Source organism: Schistocerca americana, chromosome 4 (genome assembly GCF_021461395.2).
Source record: "Schistocerca americana isolate TAMUIC-IGC-003095 chromosome 4, iqSchAmer2.1, whole genome shotgun sequence".
NCBI classification, from domain to species: Eukaryota; Metazoa; Arthropoda; class Insecta; order Orthoptera; family Acrididae; genus Schistocerca; species Schistocerca americana.
This window is the reverse complement of record NC_060122.1, coordinates 466,269,566-466,288,198: the sequence shown is the minus strand read 5'-3', so window position 1 is coordinate 466,288,198 and position 18,633 is coordinate 466,269,566. Positions and strand designations below refer to the sequence as shown.

At 39.1% G+C, this 18,633-nt stretch overlaps 1 protein-coding gene across 1 annotated transcript in view; it reads right to left on the bottom strand.

The window, feature by feature from the left end:
• The window catches only part of LOC124612794 (helicase SKI2W), a 155,663-nt gene that overhangs the window by 95,611 nt on the left and 41,419 nt on the right, over positions 1 to 18,633 (bottom strand). Inside the window, exons 9-11 of the mRNA XM_047141196.1 lie at positions 14,111 to 14,447; positions 11,704 to 11,814; positions 8,764 to 8,995 (exon numbers count right to left, since the gene is read on the bottom strand). Coding sequence (XP_046997152.1) covers positions 8,764 to 8,995; positions 11,704 to 11,814; positions 14,111 to 14,447 — 680 coding nt within the window. The remainder of the gene's footprint in view (positions 1 to 8,763; positions 8,996 to 11,703; positions 11,815 to 14,110; positions 14,448 to 18,633) is intronic.

The following is an 18,633-nucleotide window of genomic DNA, read 5'->3' as shown; positions in this document are numbered from 1 at the left end:
CTCCTTTGATACAATTAAGCTTGTCTTGATAAAATTTCTTTTGTTTGCAGCACTAATGGTGTCAACAAACAGAACTTCTTTTGTCACTTTGGAGAGGGCACGGCCACTGGCTTTCCACCAAGATAGAATGTTTTTGAATTCATTCCCTGGGCTATCCATGTTCAAATATCTCACACATTCATCTTTAAGTTCACAAGTTGATTACTGCCTGCTCCAAAATGTTTTCACATGAGAGAAGATTATATCTTGTTTCGAGTTCTTCCTCAACTACGCTATCTAGCTTTCAACTAACAGTTGGATATATATTTTCTTGCTTTTCCTCACTCATGACTAAGAGTTGCTTGAAACATGAGTGGAAAAATGTAGCCATGTAGTGAGAATACTGCGGTTCCTTAGCGACCTTCTCCTTTAAGAAGTCTTCTGTATGCCCTATCAGCAATTTAAGTACGACAGTCATCTTTACTTTGACGTTGCTATATAAACCAAATGTGCATAGTGCTACAAAAGACAGGGTCAGTACCGTTTCACCCTCCATATCAATTGTGGCTTCTTGAAAAGATTCCAGGAATTTAATTATACCATCTATTAGATCAGGCTGATGCAAGCATATCATTTCCTCTTTGTTTTTCCCAAACAGCAAATTCTCAATGGTTTTTATTCTTTTTGTGCATGAATTGAATTTATTCAATATCTTGTACATGCTATTCAATCTAGTTTCAACGCCTTGATGTAATATCCTACATTTCTACACAATCTTGATGGATTTATAAACATCAGGAAATTCTTCACTAAGAAACTTTTCATCTTATCTGTGCCTTAGTGTTATGTTTATGCAGATATTTTTATGTCCGTCCCTTGGTCCCTTACAAATGTCATTTTGCTCAGTACCAGACAAGATACATCTATCTCAGACACTTTTTTCATGTAAATCTGTAAGAATATATCCATTTGTTTTTATAACAATTGGAAACTTTGTTGAGGGAAGCATATTGTTCCTTAGTTCATACCTGTCTTCAGAGACTACAGTAAAACTGGATGTGACAGTAAGATACTATTTTTTTGCAATAATTGTCAGTCTAGAGATTGCACGTCATAGCACACTCATTCTCATTCATTCATTTCCATGTCAGGTCAGCATTTCTAGATGGTAGCAACTGTGATGGCCTTGCTGGTTCCCTCAATCAGGTCCTGTGTTGTGCAGGGTTGTTCAAGTTGAGAACATATTAGCAGGTGGGCCGGGTCTTGTGTTGTTCTGCACTCACAGGATGTATCTCCATCAGCTGGAAGAATGCCCCATTTTCGCACATTGGTCTTGCATAGAGAAATGCCCACCCTAAGACGATTGAGCAATCTCCAAATAGGGTAGGGCAAGTCGTTTCCTGGAGCTAGCTCTTCCTTTACAGGAATATCAGGTGGTAGCTTGCTCTTCCATCTGGTGATGCGGTTAGACTCTGGTGTTCCCTCAAGTGGCTGAGTCCTGGCGATGAAGCTCTTTCTCGACTTCAGTCGAAGGACTACAGCCTGATGATCATGCAGTGGATGTTGGATGTTGCTTAGCCCTCTCTACATCAGCAGCTACAGCCCTTCTAATAGTGGGGGGAGCTATTCTAACAATCGGGTAGATTTTATCGACTGGAGCTTCATACATCCCGACAAGATTCGGACAGTCTCATTGATTGCAATATCTACCTGTTTGGTGTGAGTGGATGCACTTCACACAGGAGAAGCATACTCTGCAGCGGACACACACAAAGCAAGAGCCGAAATTCTCACGACGGGAGGACTTGCTCCCCAGGCGGTGGATATGAGCTTCCTCAAGATGTTATTCCATGAACTAACTTTCAGCCTGGTGTTATGGCAATGTTTCTTGAAGGTCAGAGTTCGGTCGGATAATACCCAGATATACTGGTGTTGAACGATGCTCCAGTAGTTTGCCTTTCCATGTAATGTCCAGTTCCTGCCGAGCTTCTCTATTCTTCAAGTGAAATGCGTACACCTGAGACTTGTTGGGATTTGGCTTTAGATGATTGACTTTGTAGTAGGAGCCAAGTGTATCTAGCACAGAAGTCAACCTTTCCTCTACTTCTTCAAACATCTTTCCCTGAGCAACCACTAAAGTATCGTCAGCGTAGATGAAAAGCCATTCTGATCAATGGCTTCCTTTTGGGTTGTTTGGGGGAGGAGACCAGACAACGAGGCCATCGATCTGGGGAAGGAAGTCGGCCGTGCCCTTTCAAAGGAACCATTCCAGCATTTGCCTGGAGCAATTTAGGGAAATCATGGAAAACCTTAATCAGGATGGCCAGACGCGGGATTGAACCGTCGTCCTCCCGAATGCGTGGCTTCCTTTACTTCAGGCAATAATGAAGGATTTTTTTTTGAAACTAGAGGCAAGGAAAAAGCAAAGCAGAAAATATTATTATTATTATTATTCCCACAATGGTGCCAAGTTGTAAACGTGGACAGTTCCTTCAGTTAATACGAAATATCACTCAAACTGTTTGATGGGATCAAAGGAACACTTTATCTAATTCCATTCCCAAGAATTATTTTCTGTTTTAAATTTTTGTAACTGCCACACATTGTGATATCCCTTTACCATGACTGAATTTTTCAGTTTTATGTGAAACATAGATTCCTTCAGTTAGATGATGAGAAAAAGAAATAGATTAGTTTTTATAGTTGTAATTCACTACTGTTCAGAAACTACAAGAGGTATGAACTTATGCACTCTTACAAAGAGTTGTAAGAGCAAATGAGAAGCTTCAGGAAAATCTGGTAACTCAGTCGTGTACAGCTCTGCCACCTAACATGAAATGACCTAAATTCCTAATAAAATTAACCAAACAGTAGTTTGAAATTATTCCAGCTGGGACTATACCAGTTAATTCTGGGTCTGTCCAGTAGAAGGTCCGCTACAATTCATAGAAGGTGCTCCATCATCATCATAGCTCTGTGACAAATGGCACTCAAGTGTCTATGAGTCACATAAGTGCAGTGGGAATGCATAGGTTCATCACGCCCAGTTTCCATCGCAATCCTGCTCCATTCCATCTTGTGGCTACAGGTACACAACATGGTGGCGACATGCTTATAATCTAATCTGAAGGCTGAGATGACAGACTCTACTATGCATATCATAATCTAGCGGATACAAGGCACTATTACCTAATGATATGTACCTTGTGTTTGCCTATACTGCTCTGAAGATAAACCTAAACTTCAGTAAGGTAATGTACAACTCTATTCCTCTCTAACTGTATCAGGTTGGTTAAGGAATGCTAAATAGAGCTGAAAGAGCTTGATGGTTCCCAGTTTACCTGACCTCAATCTTACTCAGTATATCTTAAACCCCATCAAGTAAGATGGTGTGCCTGAAATGTAGCTTTGGTCAATCTCCATGGGTTGCTGGTAGTTTAGTTTACATGGATTGCTGGTGATGGTTGAGCAGCATGGATACAGATGGCTTCCCAATGTCTTTGTTGTCTCGGAGTCCATGTCACAATGTATTGTACTCATCATCAAAGTGAAATGGGGTGCTGCAGGGTTCTGAGTCTATGTGTATAAATCAGTTGCTTGCGAGTGTGCTATTAGATAAAGGAAGGTCTCAGGTCAACCTATCCTTAAATGGAATTATTGTTGTTGTGGTCTTCAATCCAAAGATTGGTTTGCTGCAGCTCTCCATGCTCCTCTATCCTGTGCAAGCCTCATCATTTCTGACTAACTACTGCAACTTACATCCTTCTGAATCTGCTTACTGTATTCATCTCTTGGTCTCCCTCTATGATTTTTATCCCTCACATTTCCTTCCCGTACTAAATTGGTGAGCTCTTGATGCCTCAGAATGTGTCCTACCACCCGATCCCTTCTTCTAGTCACTTGTGACACAAATTTCTTTTGTCTCCAACTCTATTCAGTAACTCCTCATTAGTTACACGGTCTATCCAGCTAATCTTCAGAATTCTTCTGTAGCACCACATTTCAAAAGCTTCTATTCTCTTCTAGTCTAAACTGTTGATCATCCAAATTTCACTTTCATACTTTGCTAGACTCCAAACAAATACTTTCGGAAAAGACTTCCTAACACTTAAATCTATAACTGATGTTCACAAATTTCTCTTTTTCAGAAATACTTTTGTTGCCAATGCATCTATATTTTCTATCCTATTTTCTTTGACCATCATCAGTAATTTTGCTGCCCAAATAGCAAAACTCGTCTACTATTTCAATTGTTTCATTTCCTAATCTAATGCTCTCAGCATCACCTGATTTAACTGAACTTCAGTCCATTATCCTTGTTTTGTCTTTGTTGGTGTTCATCTTCTATCCTCCTTTCAAGACACTGTCCATTCCGTTCAACTGCTCCTCCATGCCCTTCGCTGTCTCTGACCTCCCCCCATGAACCATTGACCTTGCCATTGATAGGGAGGCTTGTGTGCCTCAGGGATACAGATAGTCATACTATAGGTGCAACCACTTTGGAAGTGCAACCATAATGGAGGGGTATCTGTTGAGAGGCTAGACAAATGTGTGGTTTTTTAAGAGAGGCAGCAATCTTTTTAATAGTGCAGGGGTAACAGTCTGGATGATTGACTGATCTGGCCTTGTAACACATCAACAAAAATGGCCTTGCTGTGCTGGTGAAAGTACAGCCTTGGATAACACAAGAGGTACTGAATTTAATTGATAAAAGGAGAAAATATAAAAATGTAGTAAATGAAGCAGGTGAAAGGGAATATAAACGTCTAAATAATGAGACTCAAGGAAATACAAAACAGCTACCCAGGAACGGCTAGAGGACAAATGTAAGAATTTAGAAGCATATATCACGTGGGGAAAGATAGATGCTGCCTACAGGAAAATTAGAGGCACATTTGGAGAAAAAGGACCACCAGTATTAATATCAAGAGCTCAGATGGAAAGCCAGTCATAAGCAAAGAAGGGAAAGCAAAAAAGTGGAAGGAGTATATAGAGGATCTATACAAGGGTGACGTACTTTAGGGAAATATTATGGAAATGGAAGAAGATGTAGATGAAGATGTAATGGGAGATATGATACTGTGTAAAGAATTTTGCGTGGCACTGAAAAACCTAAGTTGAAACAAGGACCAGGGAGCAGACAACATTCCATTAGAATTGCTGATAGCCTTAGGAGAGCCAGCCATGACAATACTTTTCCATCTGATGAGCAAGATGTATGAGACAGGCGAAATACCCTCAGACTTCAAGACCAGAATAATTCCAATTTCAATGAAAGCAGGCGCAGACAGATGTGAAAATTACCGAACCCTATCAGTTTAATAAGTCATGGTTGCAAAATACTATCATGAAGTCTTTACAGAAGAATGAAAAATTGATAGAAGATAACCTCAGGGAAGATAAATTTGGATTCCGCAGAATTATAGAAACACATGAAGCAATACTGACCCTATGGCTTGTCACAGAAGATAGGTTACAGAAAAGCAAACAAACTTTTGTAGCATTTATAGACTTAGAGAAAGCATTCGATAGTGTTGACTGAAATACTCTCTTTCAAATTCTAAAGGTGGCAGGGGTAAAATACAGGGATCAAAAGGCTATTTACACTTTGTGGGGAAATCAGATGGCAGTTATAAAAGTCAAGGGGCATGAATGGGAAACAGTGGTTCAGAAGGGAGCAAGGCAGGGTTGTAGTCTATCCCTGATACATTATTAAACCTGTATATTGAGCAAGCAATAAAGGGCACAAAAGAAAAATTTGGAGTAGGAATTAAAGTCCAGGGAGAAAAACAAAAAAACTGAGGTTTGGCAATGACACAGTAATTCTGTCACAAACAGCGAAGGACTTGAACATGAAATTATTTTTCTGATAATTTTGTGCCATGCTGAGCTGGTGACCTGTGACCTCCTTCAGAGAGCCATATCAGCATTTTTATGCAACTGTTTAAAGGAGTAGTGTTTGTTTCCTTGGCAACAGTTTTTTTGGTGTTTGAAGAATATTTGTACATATGTATATTATGTAGATATGTATTATTTATTGTGTGTCTGTTTGCATTTTCACTCCAGAGTGAGAATCCACAATGCACTTGCATCTACATTTTACATGCCATCTTACATTGTTTGGTGAAGGGTACATTGGGTAACACTAGCATTTCCCTCCTACCTTGCTTGTTCTATTTGAAAATGATGTACAGAAATGAATGACTGTTTATGAGCCTTGGTATGAGTCTGAATTTATCTGATTTTACTACCATGATCATTGCACACAATACATGCAGTGGGAAGGGCATTTTTGGAATTGTGACAGTAATCCACTTTATGAGGTTGAACACCTCTCTTTTGACACCTGCCATTGGAGTTAGATGAGCAATTCTGTGATATTCTTGAGTTTACTAAATGAAACTAATGATGATACCTGCTGAACTTCTTTCAATCTTCTCCATTTCGTCTATTAAATTTTACCCATTAAGGGTCTCAGTCTGCTGAGCAAGGTTCAAGAATCAGTTGAATGAGGTTTCTGTAAGCTCTTTCATTGGTGAATGATAGTTTTTTTGTTCCTGTGTCTCAGTGCTTTTAGCTAACAATTAATACTTTATATATGTTCACAATTATACTTTTTTCATGTAAATCTTTACCTTGTGTACATCTTTCTACTTGTCACTTTTCCAGCAGCTTGCATATAAAGTCTCCTAAGAGTAAATGGCTGTGATGAATGTGTGTGGAGTCTATCTTGGCGAAAATGCTAGAAGATGACGGAAAGAGAAGAACTTGGAGCTGGCACACAGACTACTCCTTTGGAAGAGGATCTAAGTGTCTGCCTAGAAACAAACAAAGCTCCACAATGCTGGAAATATGTGAAGATAAGTTTAAAATATTACCGAATTACTTGAGAGCAATGGAAAAACGCCAGAGGGAGCTTTCCACTGCAGAAATTTTTTGTACTGGAAAGTATATTCAGTTTCTGCAAAAACTTCGAATTCAGTACCATAAATCTTCAGGGGTGGATCCAGCAAATCTCTCAGATTACAAAAACACAATCATTACTTCTATGGAAAAAATTTGAACATCACAGGAAAAAAAATAAAAAAAAAATAAAAATAAAAAAAAAAAAAATGTTTCTTCATTTTGTATGCCTACACATTTTCAGTGTCCTCAGCATGCCATTGAAAAAGTCTTCTTAAGATTCAAGTCACTAGTACAGAAAGCTGCTGATGAAATGCTAAAGAATTGTTCTCTGATAAAAAATTTATAACATTCCTATCTACTCTAGTTCTTTCTTTCGTGAAGAAATTTCTTCTACCAATCTGTTGAATGTGGCTTTCAGAACAAAATCATCATTCAATCTAAATAACTAAGGCATCAATAAACATTCTTGAAAAATAAATTCTTCCACTAGGATGTCTTCCAAGAGTTTCTTTGGACTTCAGCAGTGGCTATGTAATAGTTGCAGAGATTCCCTGCCACTCACCCCTTTCCATTTAAGTATGGACAGTGCGCCAAGCATTCTTGTTTCCAATAATGTCCGCTCACACATTTTACAATAAGAAAATCTGCTACTATGTACAGGACACATTACATATGATAGCAGAGGTTTACAATGCTAATAAATTAACTGGTGGATATTCAATCTTTTGATGACATTTTCACTGATAAATCAATCTTCCTTCTCTCAGATTTGTGCTGTGAATGTGCAATCAAAACATAAATTCCAGGTTCTCCTACGATAGTGTTAGACACACTCCAATTCTTTCCTTGTTGAACAGAGCTAGTAACAAATCTGCAAGAAAGTGACTTTACAAACAATGCTAGGAGTAAAGGCAACTGTTCACCATATAGCTGAAACATGGAGCAGATGACATATGCATAAACAAAATTGGAAAAGTGGCTGAGCTTTCAGACAATGTCCTCCTTTGCGCGCGCGCACACACACACCCACACACACACACACACACACACACACACACACACACACACACACAGGTACATTTTCTCGGCACTGGAGACTGACTAGGGTGAGGGGTTGTGTGTCAGGTGCAGAGGAGGAAGGTGATAGGCAGGAGGAGTGATTGGGTGAGGAAACAGTTGCAGATGGACCCACTCCAAAGGATTCGAACTAGCATGGTGCAAGGTGCACTCATCCTGGCACTGACAGGGAGTTGTGTAACACATATGATGAGTTGGGAGGGGCAGGGGTTAGAGAGGACAGTGGAAAGGAATGAATGTGGAGAATGTGTAGGTAACGGGGAGATGCGAGGGGCACAGAGACAGGGATGGAAGTGGGTGTGGGTGCGAGTGTGGGAAGGGGCTAGAGGAGACAGAAGCTAGGAGCCTCTGCAGTCTCCTCCTCCCTCTGCAAACCCCTCTCCCCCACTTCCCAATCAACTCCTCAACCTCATCATATATCACACGTAACTGATTCTGTCTGCTTCAGATTGAGCTCACAGATGTCACATTTGTGTCCTACTCCTTGCAAGCTGTCAGCTATCCTTCACAACCTTCCCCTTCCCACATCCTTCCTCCTCACATCCACTACACCAAACACAATCTTGCTCCACAGTTGGGATGTAGCAGTGGAATAATTTAGCTGTGTGTCTTTATTCCTTGCATTATTTATATTCCAGCATGGATTTTCTACATCACACCGACTTTAAAAATGATATTATTGCCTATAGCTAACCAGGAAACTTATATACAATATTTCTCAAATGGTCTGTTATAAATTTACTAATTACAGTGTGAACTTTAATATAAAAGGAACTGTCATACATAAGTCATACAACTTACCCAACATCATATTCTTAAGATTCATTTCTGTAGGAACATCAGTTTTGCAAATTATGATCACAGTTCCTGTAGCATCAAGACCTCTTCGGCCGGCCCTTCCTGCCATCTGAATATATTCAGCTGGTTGGAGATCCCTTGACTCTTTACCATCAAATTTGCGAATGGCATCAAATACCACAGTACGTGCAGGCATATTCACACCCATTGCAAATGTTTCAGTAGCAAATAGTAACTGCAAAAACATAAATCATATGTCAGAAAAAGAGTGCCATATTTCAAACTATTAAGGAGTTTGTGAACAGACGATTATAAAAATTGAAGGACACTGTAATGGTTCCACCTCAGCTGTTGTTTACATCCATTTACTTTATTTTCACCTGATACGCCAATTTTGGCTGTATATGCTAACAAGTCATAATTTGTCCAATTACTTAGCAGTAGACATGGCAGTTTTGAAAGAGAGCACATATACTTGCAAGTGCCAAATTTAAAACAGAATGTTGACTGAATACAGTAAAGGACACAACACACACTTCTATCAACCAAAATAAGATTATCTTTCTCTGGCAGTGCAGTTCATTTATGTGTTTTCTTGTAATTTTCTCCACTTACTACAGCAACAATCTGTACTATCCTACACAGAAATCAATCAGTATCTCAAGCAGTCTGTTTCTGCAGTCTCAACTACATGCAGGCTGTAAACACAGAACATCTGCAACTGTATGGTTGTCTTCAAATCTCTTATCATCCAGAATGCATTAACATGACACAAATGCTGACAATCCCAGGTGGCATGGGCAAGTGATGATAGAGAAAAATAATAATATCTGATGGGTCATTCCATACTTTACTTAAAACAAAGATGTAGCTTAGTAGGAACTCATTTAAATAATGGAAAGTCCAGGATGACAAAACAATATTCTACTTCCAAAGAAGGCCTTTTGTCTGAAAGCCTAAATGTTTAGTAGTCTTTTCGTTGTGTCTGTATGCACGTCAATGCAACGTGTGCGTGCGTGCGTGCGTGCGTGCGTGTGTGTGTGTGTGTGTGGTGAGGGGGGGGGGGGGGATGTTTTATGCAAACTACTGCATCCTATGATAAAGATGCTTTGCCCCATGAAATAATGCTTTCTTTTGAGATGGAAATGCTTAGATTTACACTAGTAGCTCTGTTTTGATGATATTTGGCAAACACAGAAACAAATATTTCCTTCACTCTATTCTTTCTCTGAACTTTTAACATTACCTAGGATCTGTGGCCACATAGAATAGAAAATGAATGGCATATTTCCTCTCTCATCATTGTAAACAGTACTATTTGATGAAAAGGTTGGCAAATGGTATAAAATACCTCTCTAAAAATTTTACAAGTTGTGTATATCTATTATATGGCCAATTACAGTCGTAAAATTGGCTACAGATGATCCAGTGCCATAATACTTGTATTATTCTTTCAGATGTTTACTTTAATTTGATAATCATTTGTATATTGTAACTGAGACAAAAATTATAATAGTTAATATTATGAAAATGAAAAATTGCTAATAACCATCTACATGAGATGCTGAGTTGCAGAAAGACACAACAGAAAGACTGCCATACATGTCGAGCTGCTGGTCAAAAGTCCTTTTTCTTAAGTACGTACACACACACACACACACACACACACACACACACACACACAAGACTAAGACCCACCCACCCACTTTCTCTGGCTACTAGCTGTGACAGTAGTCATTCGTGTGTGTGTGTTTGTTATCAGATTTAGAAAAAGGCCTTTTGGCCAGAAGCTCAACATGTGTAAGTGTCTTCATCATATCTGTCTGCGACTCAGCATCTTCGCTATATGGTGAGTACCAATCTCCCGTTTTCAGAACATGGCCATTATTCCATCCTGGAATTTCTATTGTTTGACAATAAATAGATATACAGCCACATGACTAATGGTGTAGAGAAGTCATCATCTTGGCTGTTAACTGCAAACTCTTCATCAAAATTACAATGGCTCCATATGGATGTAACATTTTAATAATCTGTACTTTTCACAAATGTGTGAAAGACAGTCAGTCACAACTGAAGTTTCAGCCAGTAACAGTGTGTAATCATTGTGATTTCATCTGTTTAGTAACTGATCATTTGCCTTTCCTCACAGTACTTGCTTCACTATTCTACGTATTAAATTAATTTGTATTTACAGAAAGTCAAATATAAAAGATCACAAATTAACATGGTCTACATGCAGTAAATAATGTCTATCAACCAAAATTAAATTAAATACTGAAAGACGGTGGTTCAACCAGAGGTAACATATGAAAGTGAAACTATTTCCTAAGTCACTCAGAAAAACAGAATCGACAAAATCCTAAAAAGAGAGAGAAGAATAACTAGAAAATGCATAAATAATAAATATCAAAAAGATAAACAGTGGCAGGTAGTGCCAAATGAAGTGGTGCACTGTGAATAGGGGCCAACTACTGATACCATACAGAAGAGAAGGATCTCTTTTTTTTTTCTTTTTCTTCTTTTTTTTTGGTCACATTTTGAGGACACCAGAACCCAAATTACCAAGAAAAATTGTAGAGATACTTTGGAACATGAACCAACAAGTAGCATGGAATAAGGAAATCAGGGAGAATAAGAAAGAGCTAGGATTAACCCTGAATAATTTTCAAAACAAAACAAAAAATTTAAAGCAACTGAAAAACATAAAAAAAACAGAAGCAATGAAAAGATATTGGGTAATATGGAAAGAAAACTTAATTAAGAAGATAACCAGAAAGTGACTGGCTGAAATAGTCCAATGGTGCCATAAAAAAAGGAAGAAAAGGAAGAAGAAGAAGAAGAAGAAGAAGAAGAAGAAAAAAAGAAGAGGAAGAAGAAAGGAAATTTTCTTTAAAAACATATAAAAGCACAAAATACTATTGCTCTGTATTATCATTGTACCTTCACTAACTCCTTTTGAAACAACATTTCCACAATTTCCTTCAGGATGGGCAAAATTCCACTGTGGTGAATACCTATGCCTCTTTGCAGTAATTCTTGCATTTTCACAACCTGAAATGGAAAATTAGATATTTTTAACACTGTGATTTCTCTACTCTGAAATAAATGTGCTGTAATATTATAGTAGTGTAATAAAAAGGAAGTAACTGTTTGCATGACTTCTTGATTTCAGTAACAACAAAAAATGGAATGTGAAAGAAAATAATATAAACATTTTTAAAAAGTTTTGCACTGCCTACGCATCTTGAACTTGTCTTGGCCTAGATTCAAAGAAATTATGGAATGAAAGAATAAGCTACACAGAAAAAAATCATAAAAATAATAATTTGCTGCACAATAAAATGGAACAATAATCGAAATTAAAGCATTCTATTAAAAACTGCACATCTTTTACACACTTGTTAAATCAAAATCTACAGCTGGGTAAAATTCAATACAAAGTTGCTCCAGCTTGTGCACTGTAACATGCTTGGAACCTCTTTGGCATGCTGCCCATAAGGTGGATGAGATGTTGCTGTCCAAGCCTGTCCCATTGTCAATGGCAGCTGTTCTAAGGTCATCCAGTGTGTGAGGACAGTTCCTGTGACAATGCACTTCAAGTTTCAAATGGTCCTAGATATGTTCAGCCATGTCAATGTCAAGATTTTGCAGGCCATTTCTCTCATTTGATTACTACCTCCAAGATGCTTACGATATAGGCTGCTTGTGCATCATTGCCTTTAAAGATGAACCCATTACCAGATAGTCGGCTGTAGGAGTGGACAATTGTTTAGGGCTGTGTTTCACAACAGTTTTTTCTTTGGGGCTCACCAAAATATGTTTCAAACTTTTGCGAGTCCCTAAATGTGATTTTTTAGCTAGATGCAAAAAAGCAAATGCCTAAAGTACATACCCTTTTATTATTATTATTATTATTATTATTATTATTATTATATTATTATGTTTATAATCACATACAATGATGGGCGATTTCTTGCAAATTGGGCTACTCCGAGAATTGATGTGGTGACAAATCTTTTATATTCTAGATATTTTATTTGTGGCAAAAAAGGAAGACATTAAATATCTCAAGGCACACCGATATGTGGTTGAGAAATGCTGTTTTAGGGGATCCTGTCATACCACTGCACAGTCCTCACATTATTCTCGAAAGTGGCAAGAAGCGCTAACATCTGTACACAATACCACTTCAATAAATGACTGAGTCATCTCTGTGTTGAAGCTGTGGAACTACAGGTCTGAGAAATGTACTGGTCACCTGGTCACCTCCACAATCTCATATGATCATCAGATGTCAGGCAACCCCAGCACTTGTTGGTGAAGAGCACCTGACACAACTCAACCAGGTTCCATTCCGAGTGCATCCTTATTTATCTTTTTTGCGTGCCACAATACTGTGGAATTTGTATTTTTGTTTGTAATGGACCAATTGATCATGTGAAGATGGTTGTATACCATATGGGGTGATATAGCTCTTACAGTTGCAGTTCCGTTGCATTCTCCTTGGGATACGTAAGAGTGACAATTTGTAGGTCGTGAGCACCAACTGAGGTTGTTGACTATGGATGACTATTATGAGCCAGGTCTTTAATATTTTGTGTCATATGATAGCAATGTTCAAATGACATTAGTGTGAGTGCATGCCAATCTGTCCCATGTTGACACTCCTTTTTTTCCATGGAGTTACAATGCACACACAGTCTAAGCTTGAAGTGAGCCCTTCAAGGCATTCTGAAAGAACTAAAAGTGTACACAAGCAGCATTGTCCTGTTCACGACAGAAGATACAGTGTGCTCTATGGGACTGCACTGAGAATGAAGATGTGGGGACGCAAATAGTTGATGATTACAACAAAAAGTGTGAAATGTCTTCGCTTTGACTGATATACTTACTCTGGAGTACTTTCCATTTCCTGCCTTGTCTGTGTGTACTTACTTGCTTAAGATGAATGTCTTCTGTGTGTTACCAATATGAAAAGAATTTTTTTTGTTAACACAGTTCTGATTTAAGTGTGGAACGTAGTTCTCACAAAGACATATTTTTACTCCTATACCCAGGTTGTGGCTTGTAGCTTTTTTCTGTCATCAAAAGGATGCTGAGAAAGATTTAACCGATTTTTATAAATGTAAAACACATGGAAGTCATGAGAGTGGTGTAAAGCTATTTTGAGCAGGTTAGTACAGCTGTTAGGAAATGCTGGAATAGATGTAGTGGAATGAACGGTGGTGGTGGTGTTGGAGGTGGTGGTGATGGTGGTGGTGGGATGGATGGGGGGATGAGGAAGAGGCAGATCTAGAGCAAAGTCCTTGGTGTAGTGAGAAAATAACATTTTATAATAGATTCACACCTGTGGCAAAATCCGGTCTGGTTCCTTCAGTTTCTGCAAACATTTCTGGAAGAACTGTGATATTTTCCACTTTTCTTTCTCAGTTGTGAAATCTATGCCTTTAAGGTTCTCAGCATTGGTATCACATCGCTTTCGAGACAAAGTAAATGCAATAACAGGTAATTTCTTCTCTTTCTCAAGGTTCTGTAGTAAGTTCACCCATAACGTAGTTTCTTGGTTGAATGTAAGTCGGTATCGAAGTTGCCCACGGGGAGGTGGGGCATTCTGTTGCTTGCCACCACGGCCCTTTGCTGCTGGTTGTGCGGGGGGCTTCATTGCTTCCACTGCATGATAATACCTGTAATGGTGCACAGACTGAATGAAACCATCCTTACATACAATGAAATGACACAAGACAGACAGTCACTATAAAATAAGAGTTGACTGAATGAGAGCTTACGAAAGCAATGTAATAAGAAACCTTGCAGGAGAAAATTTTTTAACCAAACAAACACTGCTTTTTGGCCTGTTTCACAATTTTATAACTAATGTTACTGCACAACCAAGGTTTCAGGTCATAAGCCCATTTTCAAGTAAATTACTGATTCCCAAAGGTGATAATGCACAGATAAACATGGCGACAAGGCAAAGATAATCATCTCAATTTCTTAAGATAACGATCCCTAGCTTAATGTAAAATTACACCAGGGACGATTTTTATTAAATTACATACGTTATTACACAATTCAGAAATTACACTTACATGACAGGACTAAAGTTGTGCATGAGTCAAGAACTTTTTAATTATGATCGACTGGAGCACAAAGCTTTCTTTGCTTCTATCGTGGGATTGTGATCTCATCTAACAGAGGTGAATAATTGAATTGGGTTTGCTTGTTTAATAATTGTGGGGATGTACAATTTCTAAAATTTCTAATTGGTTGAGTGTAAGAGTTGTACATCTATTACGTATTTGTGGTTATTGTCCAGGCAATGTTTTGCAAAGGCTGAATCAGGCTTCTTCAATCTCCAGTTTCTGTGGTGTTCTTTAAACCTGGTGCAGATTAATCTCCCTGTCTGTCCATTAAATTCACATGGATGAAGCAAGTGAGTAAGCTGCATATGTACTAGTTTCTGGTGCATACTCACATTATCAGGAACTCTATATCAATGCAACATTTCTTGTTTAATCTATAGTTTTTCTGCTGCCTTCTTCACATGTCTTTGGGAAGCTGATGTTTCTTTGATCTTGATGGTAGCAGTTTACTCACTTGCTTCATCCATGTGAATTTATGTGGTTGGGCAATACTCTTCAAACAGTTTCAAACATCATTAATAATATCTTTCTTCGTATAAAGAAGAAGTTAGAACAGTTATTATCAGTGAAGGAGAGAATCTTAACCCCAAAAATGACAATCCACTTTGCAGATAGAATTGTTAATTTATCAACATTAACCCTTTCAGAATCAGAAGAAAAGTTATTATCATAAGGTCACAAATACGCCCCAGATATGATAACAAAACCTCAAGTGTTAGACCATCTAAGGGCATATCTGGAACTAGCCCTACAGAAAGAAACAGTAATGAAAGTGCAATGTTTAGAAGCACTCAAGCGGGCACAGAAACAAAAACAACAAGAAGCACAATATCGAAAGAACAATGAGTTCTTAATCACGAAGGAAGTTAAAACTAGGATTGAAAACAGTAATGCAATTGTGACTAGGGCAGACAAAGGAGGGACTGTAGTGCTGTTAAATAAAACAGATTATCCAGAATGAAATTCTCACACTGCAGTGGAGTATGCACCGATATGGAACTTCCTGGCAGATTTAAACTGTGTGTCGGACCGAGACTCAAACTCAGGACCTTTGCCTTTTGCGGGCATGGGCTCTACCAACTGAATTACCCAAGCACATCTCACGCCCCGTCCTCACAAATTCAATTCTGCCAGTATCTCATCTCCTACCTTCCAAACTTCACGTAAGCTCACCTGCGAACCTAGCAGAACTAGCACTCCTGGAAGAAAGGATATTGTGGAGACATAGCTTAGCCACAACCTAGAGGATGGTTCCAGAATGAAATTTTCACTCTGCAGCAAAGTGTGTGCTGATATGAAACTTCCTGGCAGGTTGAAACTGTGTGCTGGACTGAAACTTGAATTTGGGACCCTTGCCTCCTTTCTTCCAGGTGTGCTAGTTCTGCTAGGCTCGCAGGTGAGCTTCTGTGAAGTTTGGAAGGTAGGAGATGAGATACTGGAAGAATTGAATCTGTGAGGATAGGGCATGAGACGTGCTTGGGTAGTTCAGTTGGTAGAGTACTAGCACACAAAAGACAAAGGTTCCGAGTTCGAGTCTCAGTCCGGCACACAGTTTCAATCTGCCAAGAGCTTTCGAAACAGATTATACAAGCAAAGTTGATGGTTTTTTCCGATCAGTGCAGCTACAAAAACTACAGAGAGACTCAACAGCTAGTTACAATGATCCGCCTACGCGGGTAGTAAACAAATGCTCCAACATCTTTCACGAGCATTCTGCAAATGAACCCACGGGCATCACAGCTGTATGGTTTACTGAAGCTCCACAAACGAGAACTGCCAATCCGTCCTGTGGTATCTGCAATGCAAGGTCCAGTACACAAGATCGCCAGGAGCAGCAACACCATCTTGAAGAAGAAACTGAACTTCAAAGGGAAATATAGCATTAAGAACAGTTTAGATTTAGTTAACAAGTTAACTGATGTTAAGGTTCCAACAAATGCGAAATTAGTCTCTCTTGATGTGCATAGCTTATTCACATGTATTCCAGTGAAAGAGTGTGTAGATATTTTGTCACAATCATTGTAATCACACAACATTAATCTAGAGGAGCAGTTGGGCATTATTAGTACAGTGGAACGTTGTTTAAATCAAAATTATTTCTGTTTTCAAGGGAGCTGTTATCAGCAAGCAGATGGTCTGGCAATGGGGTCACCTTGATATCCCTTACTAGCAGAAATGTTCATGGGCAAGTGGGAGACTGATTTTCTGAAGAGAGAACCACTGACAAAACACATTGTGTATTGGTACAGATATTTACATCTACATCAACATGACTACTCTGCAATTCACATTTAAGTGCTTGGCAGACGGTTCATCGAACCACAATCATACTATCTCTCTACCATTCCACTCCCGAACAGCGCGCAGGAAAAACGAACACCTAAACCTTTCTGTTCGAGCTCTGATTTCTCTTATTTTATTTTGATGATCATTCCTACCTATGCAGGTCGGGCTCAACAAAATATTTTCACATTCGGAAGAGAAAGTTGGTGACTGAAATTTGGTAAATAGATCTTGCCACGACGAAAAACGTCTTTGCTTTAATGACTTCCATCCCAACTCGCGTATCATATCTGCCACACTCTCTCCCCTATTACGTGATAATACAAAATGAGCTGCCCTTTTTTGCACCCTTTTGACGTCCTCCGTCAATCCCACCTGGTAAGGATCCCACACCGCGCAGCAATATTCTAACAGAGGACGAACGAGCATAGTGTAAACTGTCTCTTTAGTGGACTTGTTGCATCTTCTAAGTGTCCTGCCAATGAAATGCAACCTTTGGCTCGCCTTCCCCACAATATTATCTACGTGGTCTTTCCAACTGGAGTTGTTCGTAATTTTTACACCCAGGGACTTGGTTGAATTGACAGCCTTGAGAATTGTACTATTTATCGAGTAATCGAATGCCAACGGATTTCTTTTGGAACTCGTGTGGATCACCTCACGCTTTTCGTTATTTAGCGTCAACTGCCACCTGCCACACCATACAGCAATCTTTTCTAAATCGCTTTGCAACTGATACTGGTCTTCGGATGACCTTACTAGACGGTTAATTACAGCATCATCTGCGAACAACCTAAGAGAACTGCTCAGATTGTCACCCAGGTCATTTATATAGATCAGGAACAGCAGAGGTCCCAGGATGCTTCCCTGGGGAACACCTGATATGACTTCAGTTTTACTCGATTATTTGCCGTCTATTACTACGAACTGCGACCTTCCTGACAGGAAATCATGAATCCAGTCGCACAACTGAGATGATACCCCATAGGCCCGCAGCTTGATTAGAAGTCGCTTGTGAGGAACGGTGTCAAAAGCTTTCCGGAAATCTAGAAATATGGAATCAACTTGAGAGCCCCTGTCGATAGTGGCCATTACTTCGTGCGAATAAAGAGCTAGCTGTGTTGCACAAGAACGATGTTTTCTGAAACCATGCTGATTACGTATCAATAGATCGTTCCCTTCGAGGTGATTCATAATGTTTGAATACAGTATATGCTCCAAAACCCTACTGCAAACCGACGTCAATGATATAGGTCTGTAGTTCGATGGATTACTCCTACTACCCTTCTTAAACACTGGTGCGACCTGCGCAATTTTCCCACCTGTAGGTACAGATCTATTGGTGAGCGAGCGATTGTATATGATTGCTAAGTAGGGAGCTATTGTATCAGCGTAATCTGAAAGGAACCTAATCGGTATACAATCTGGACCTGAAGACTTGCCC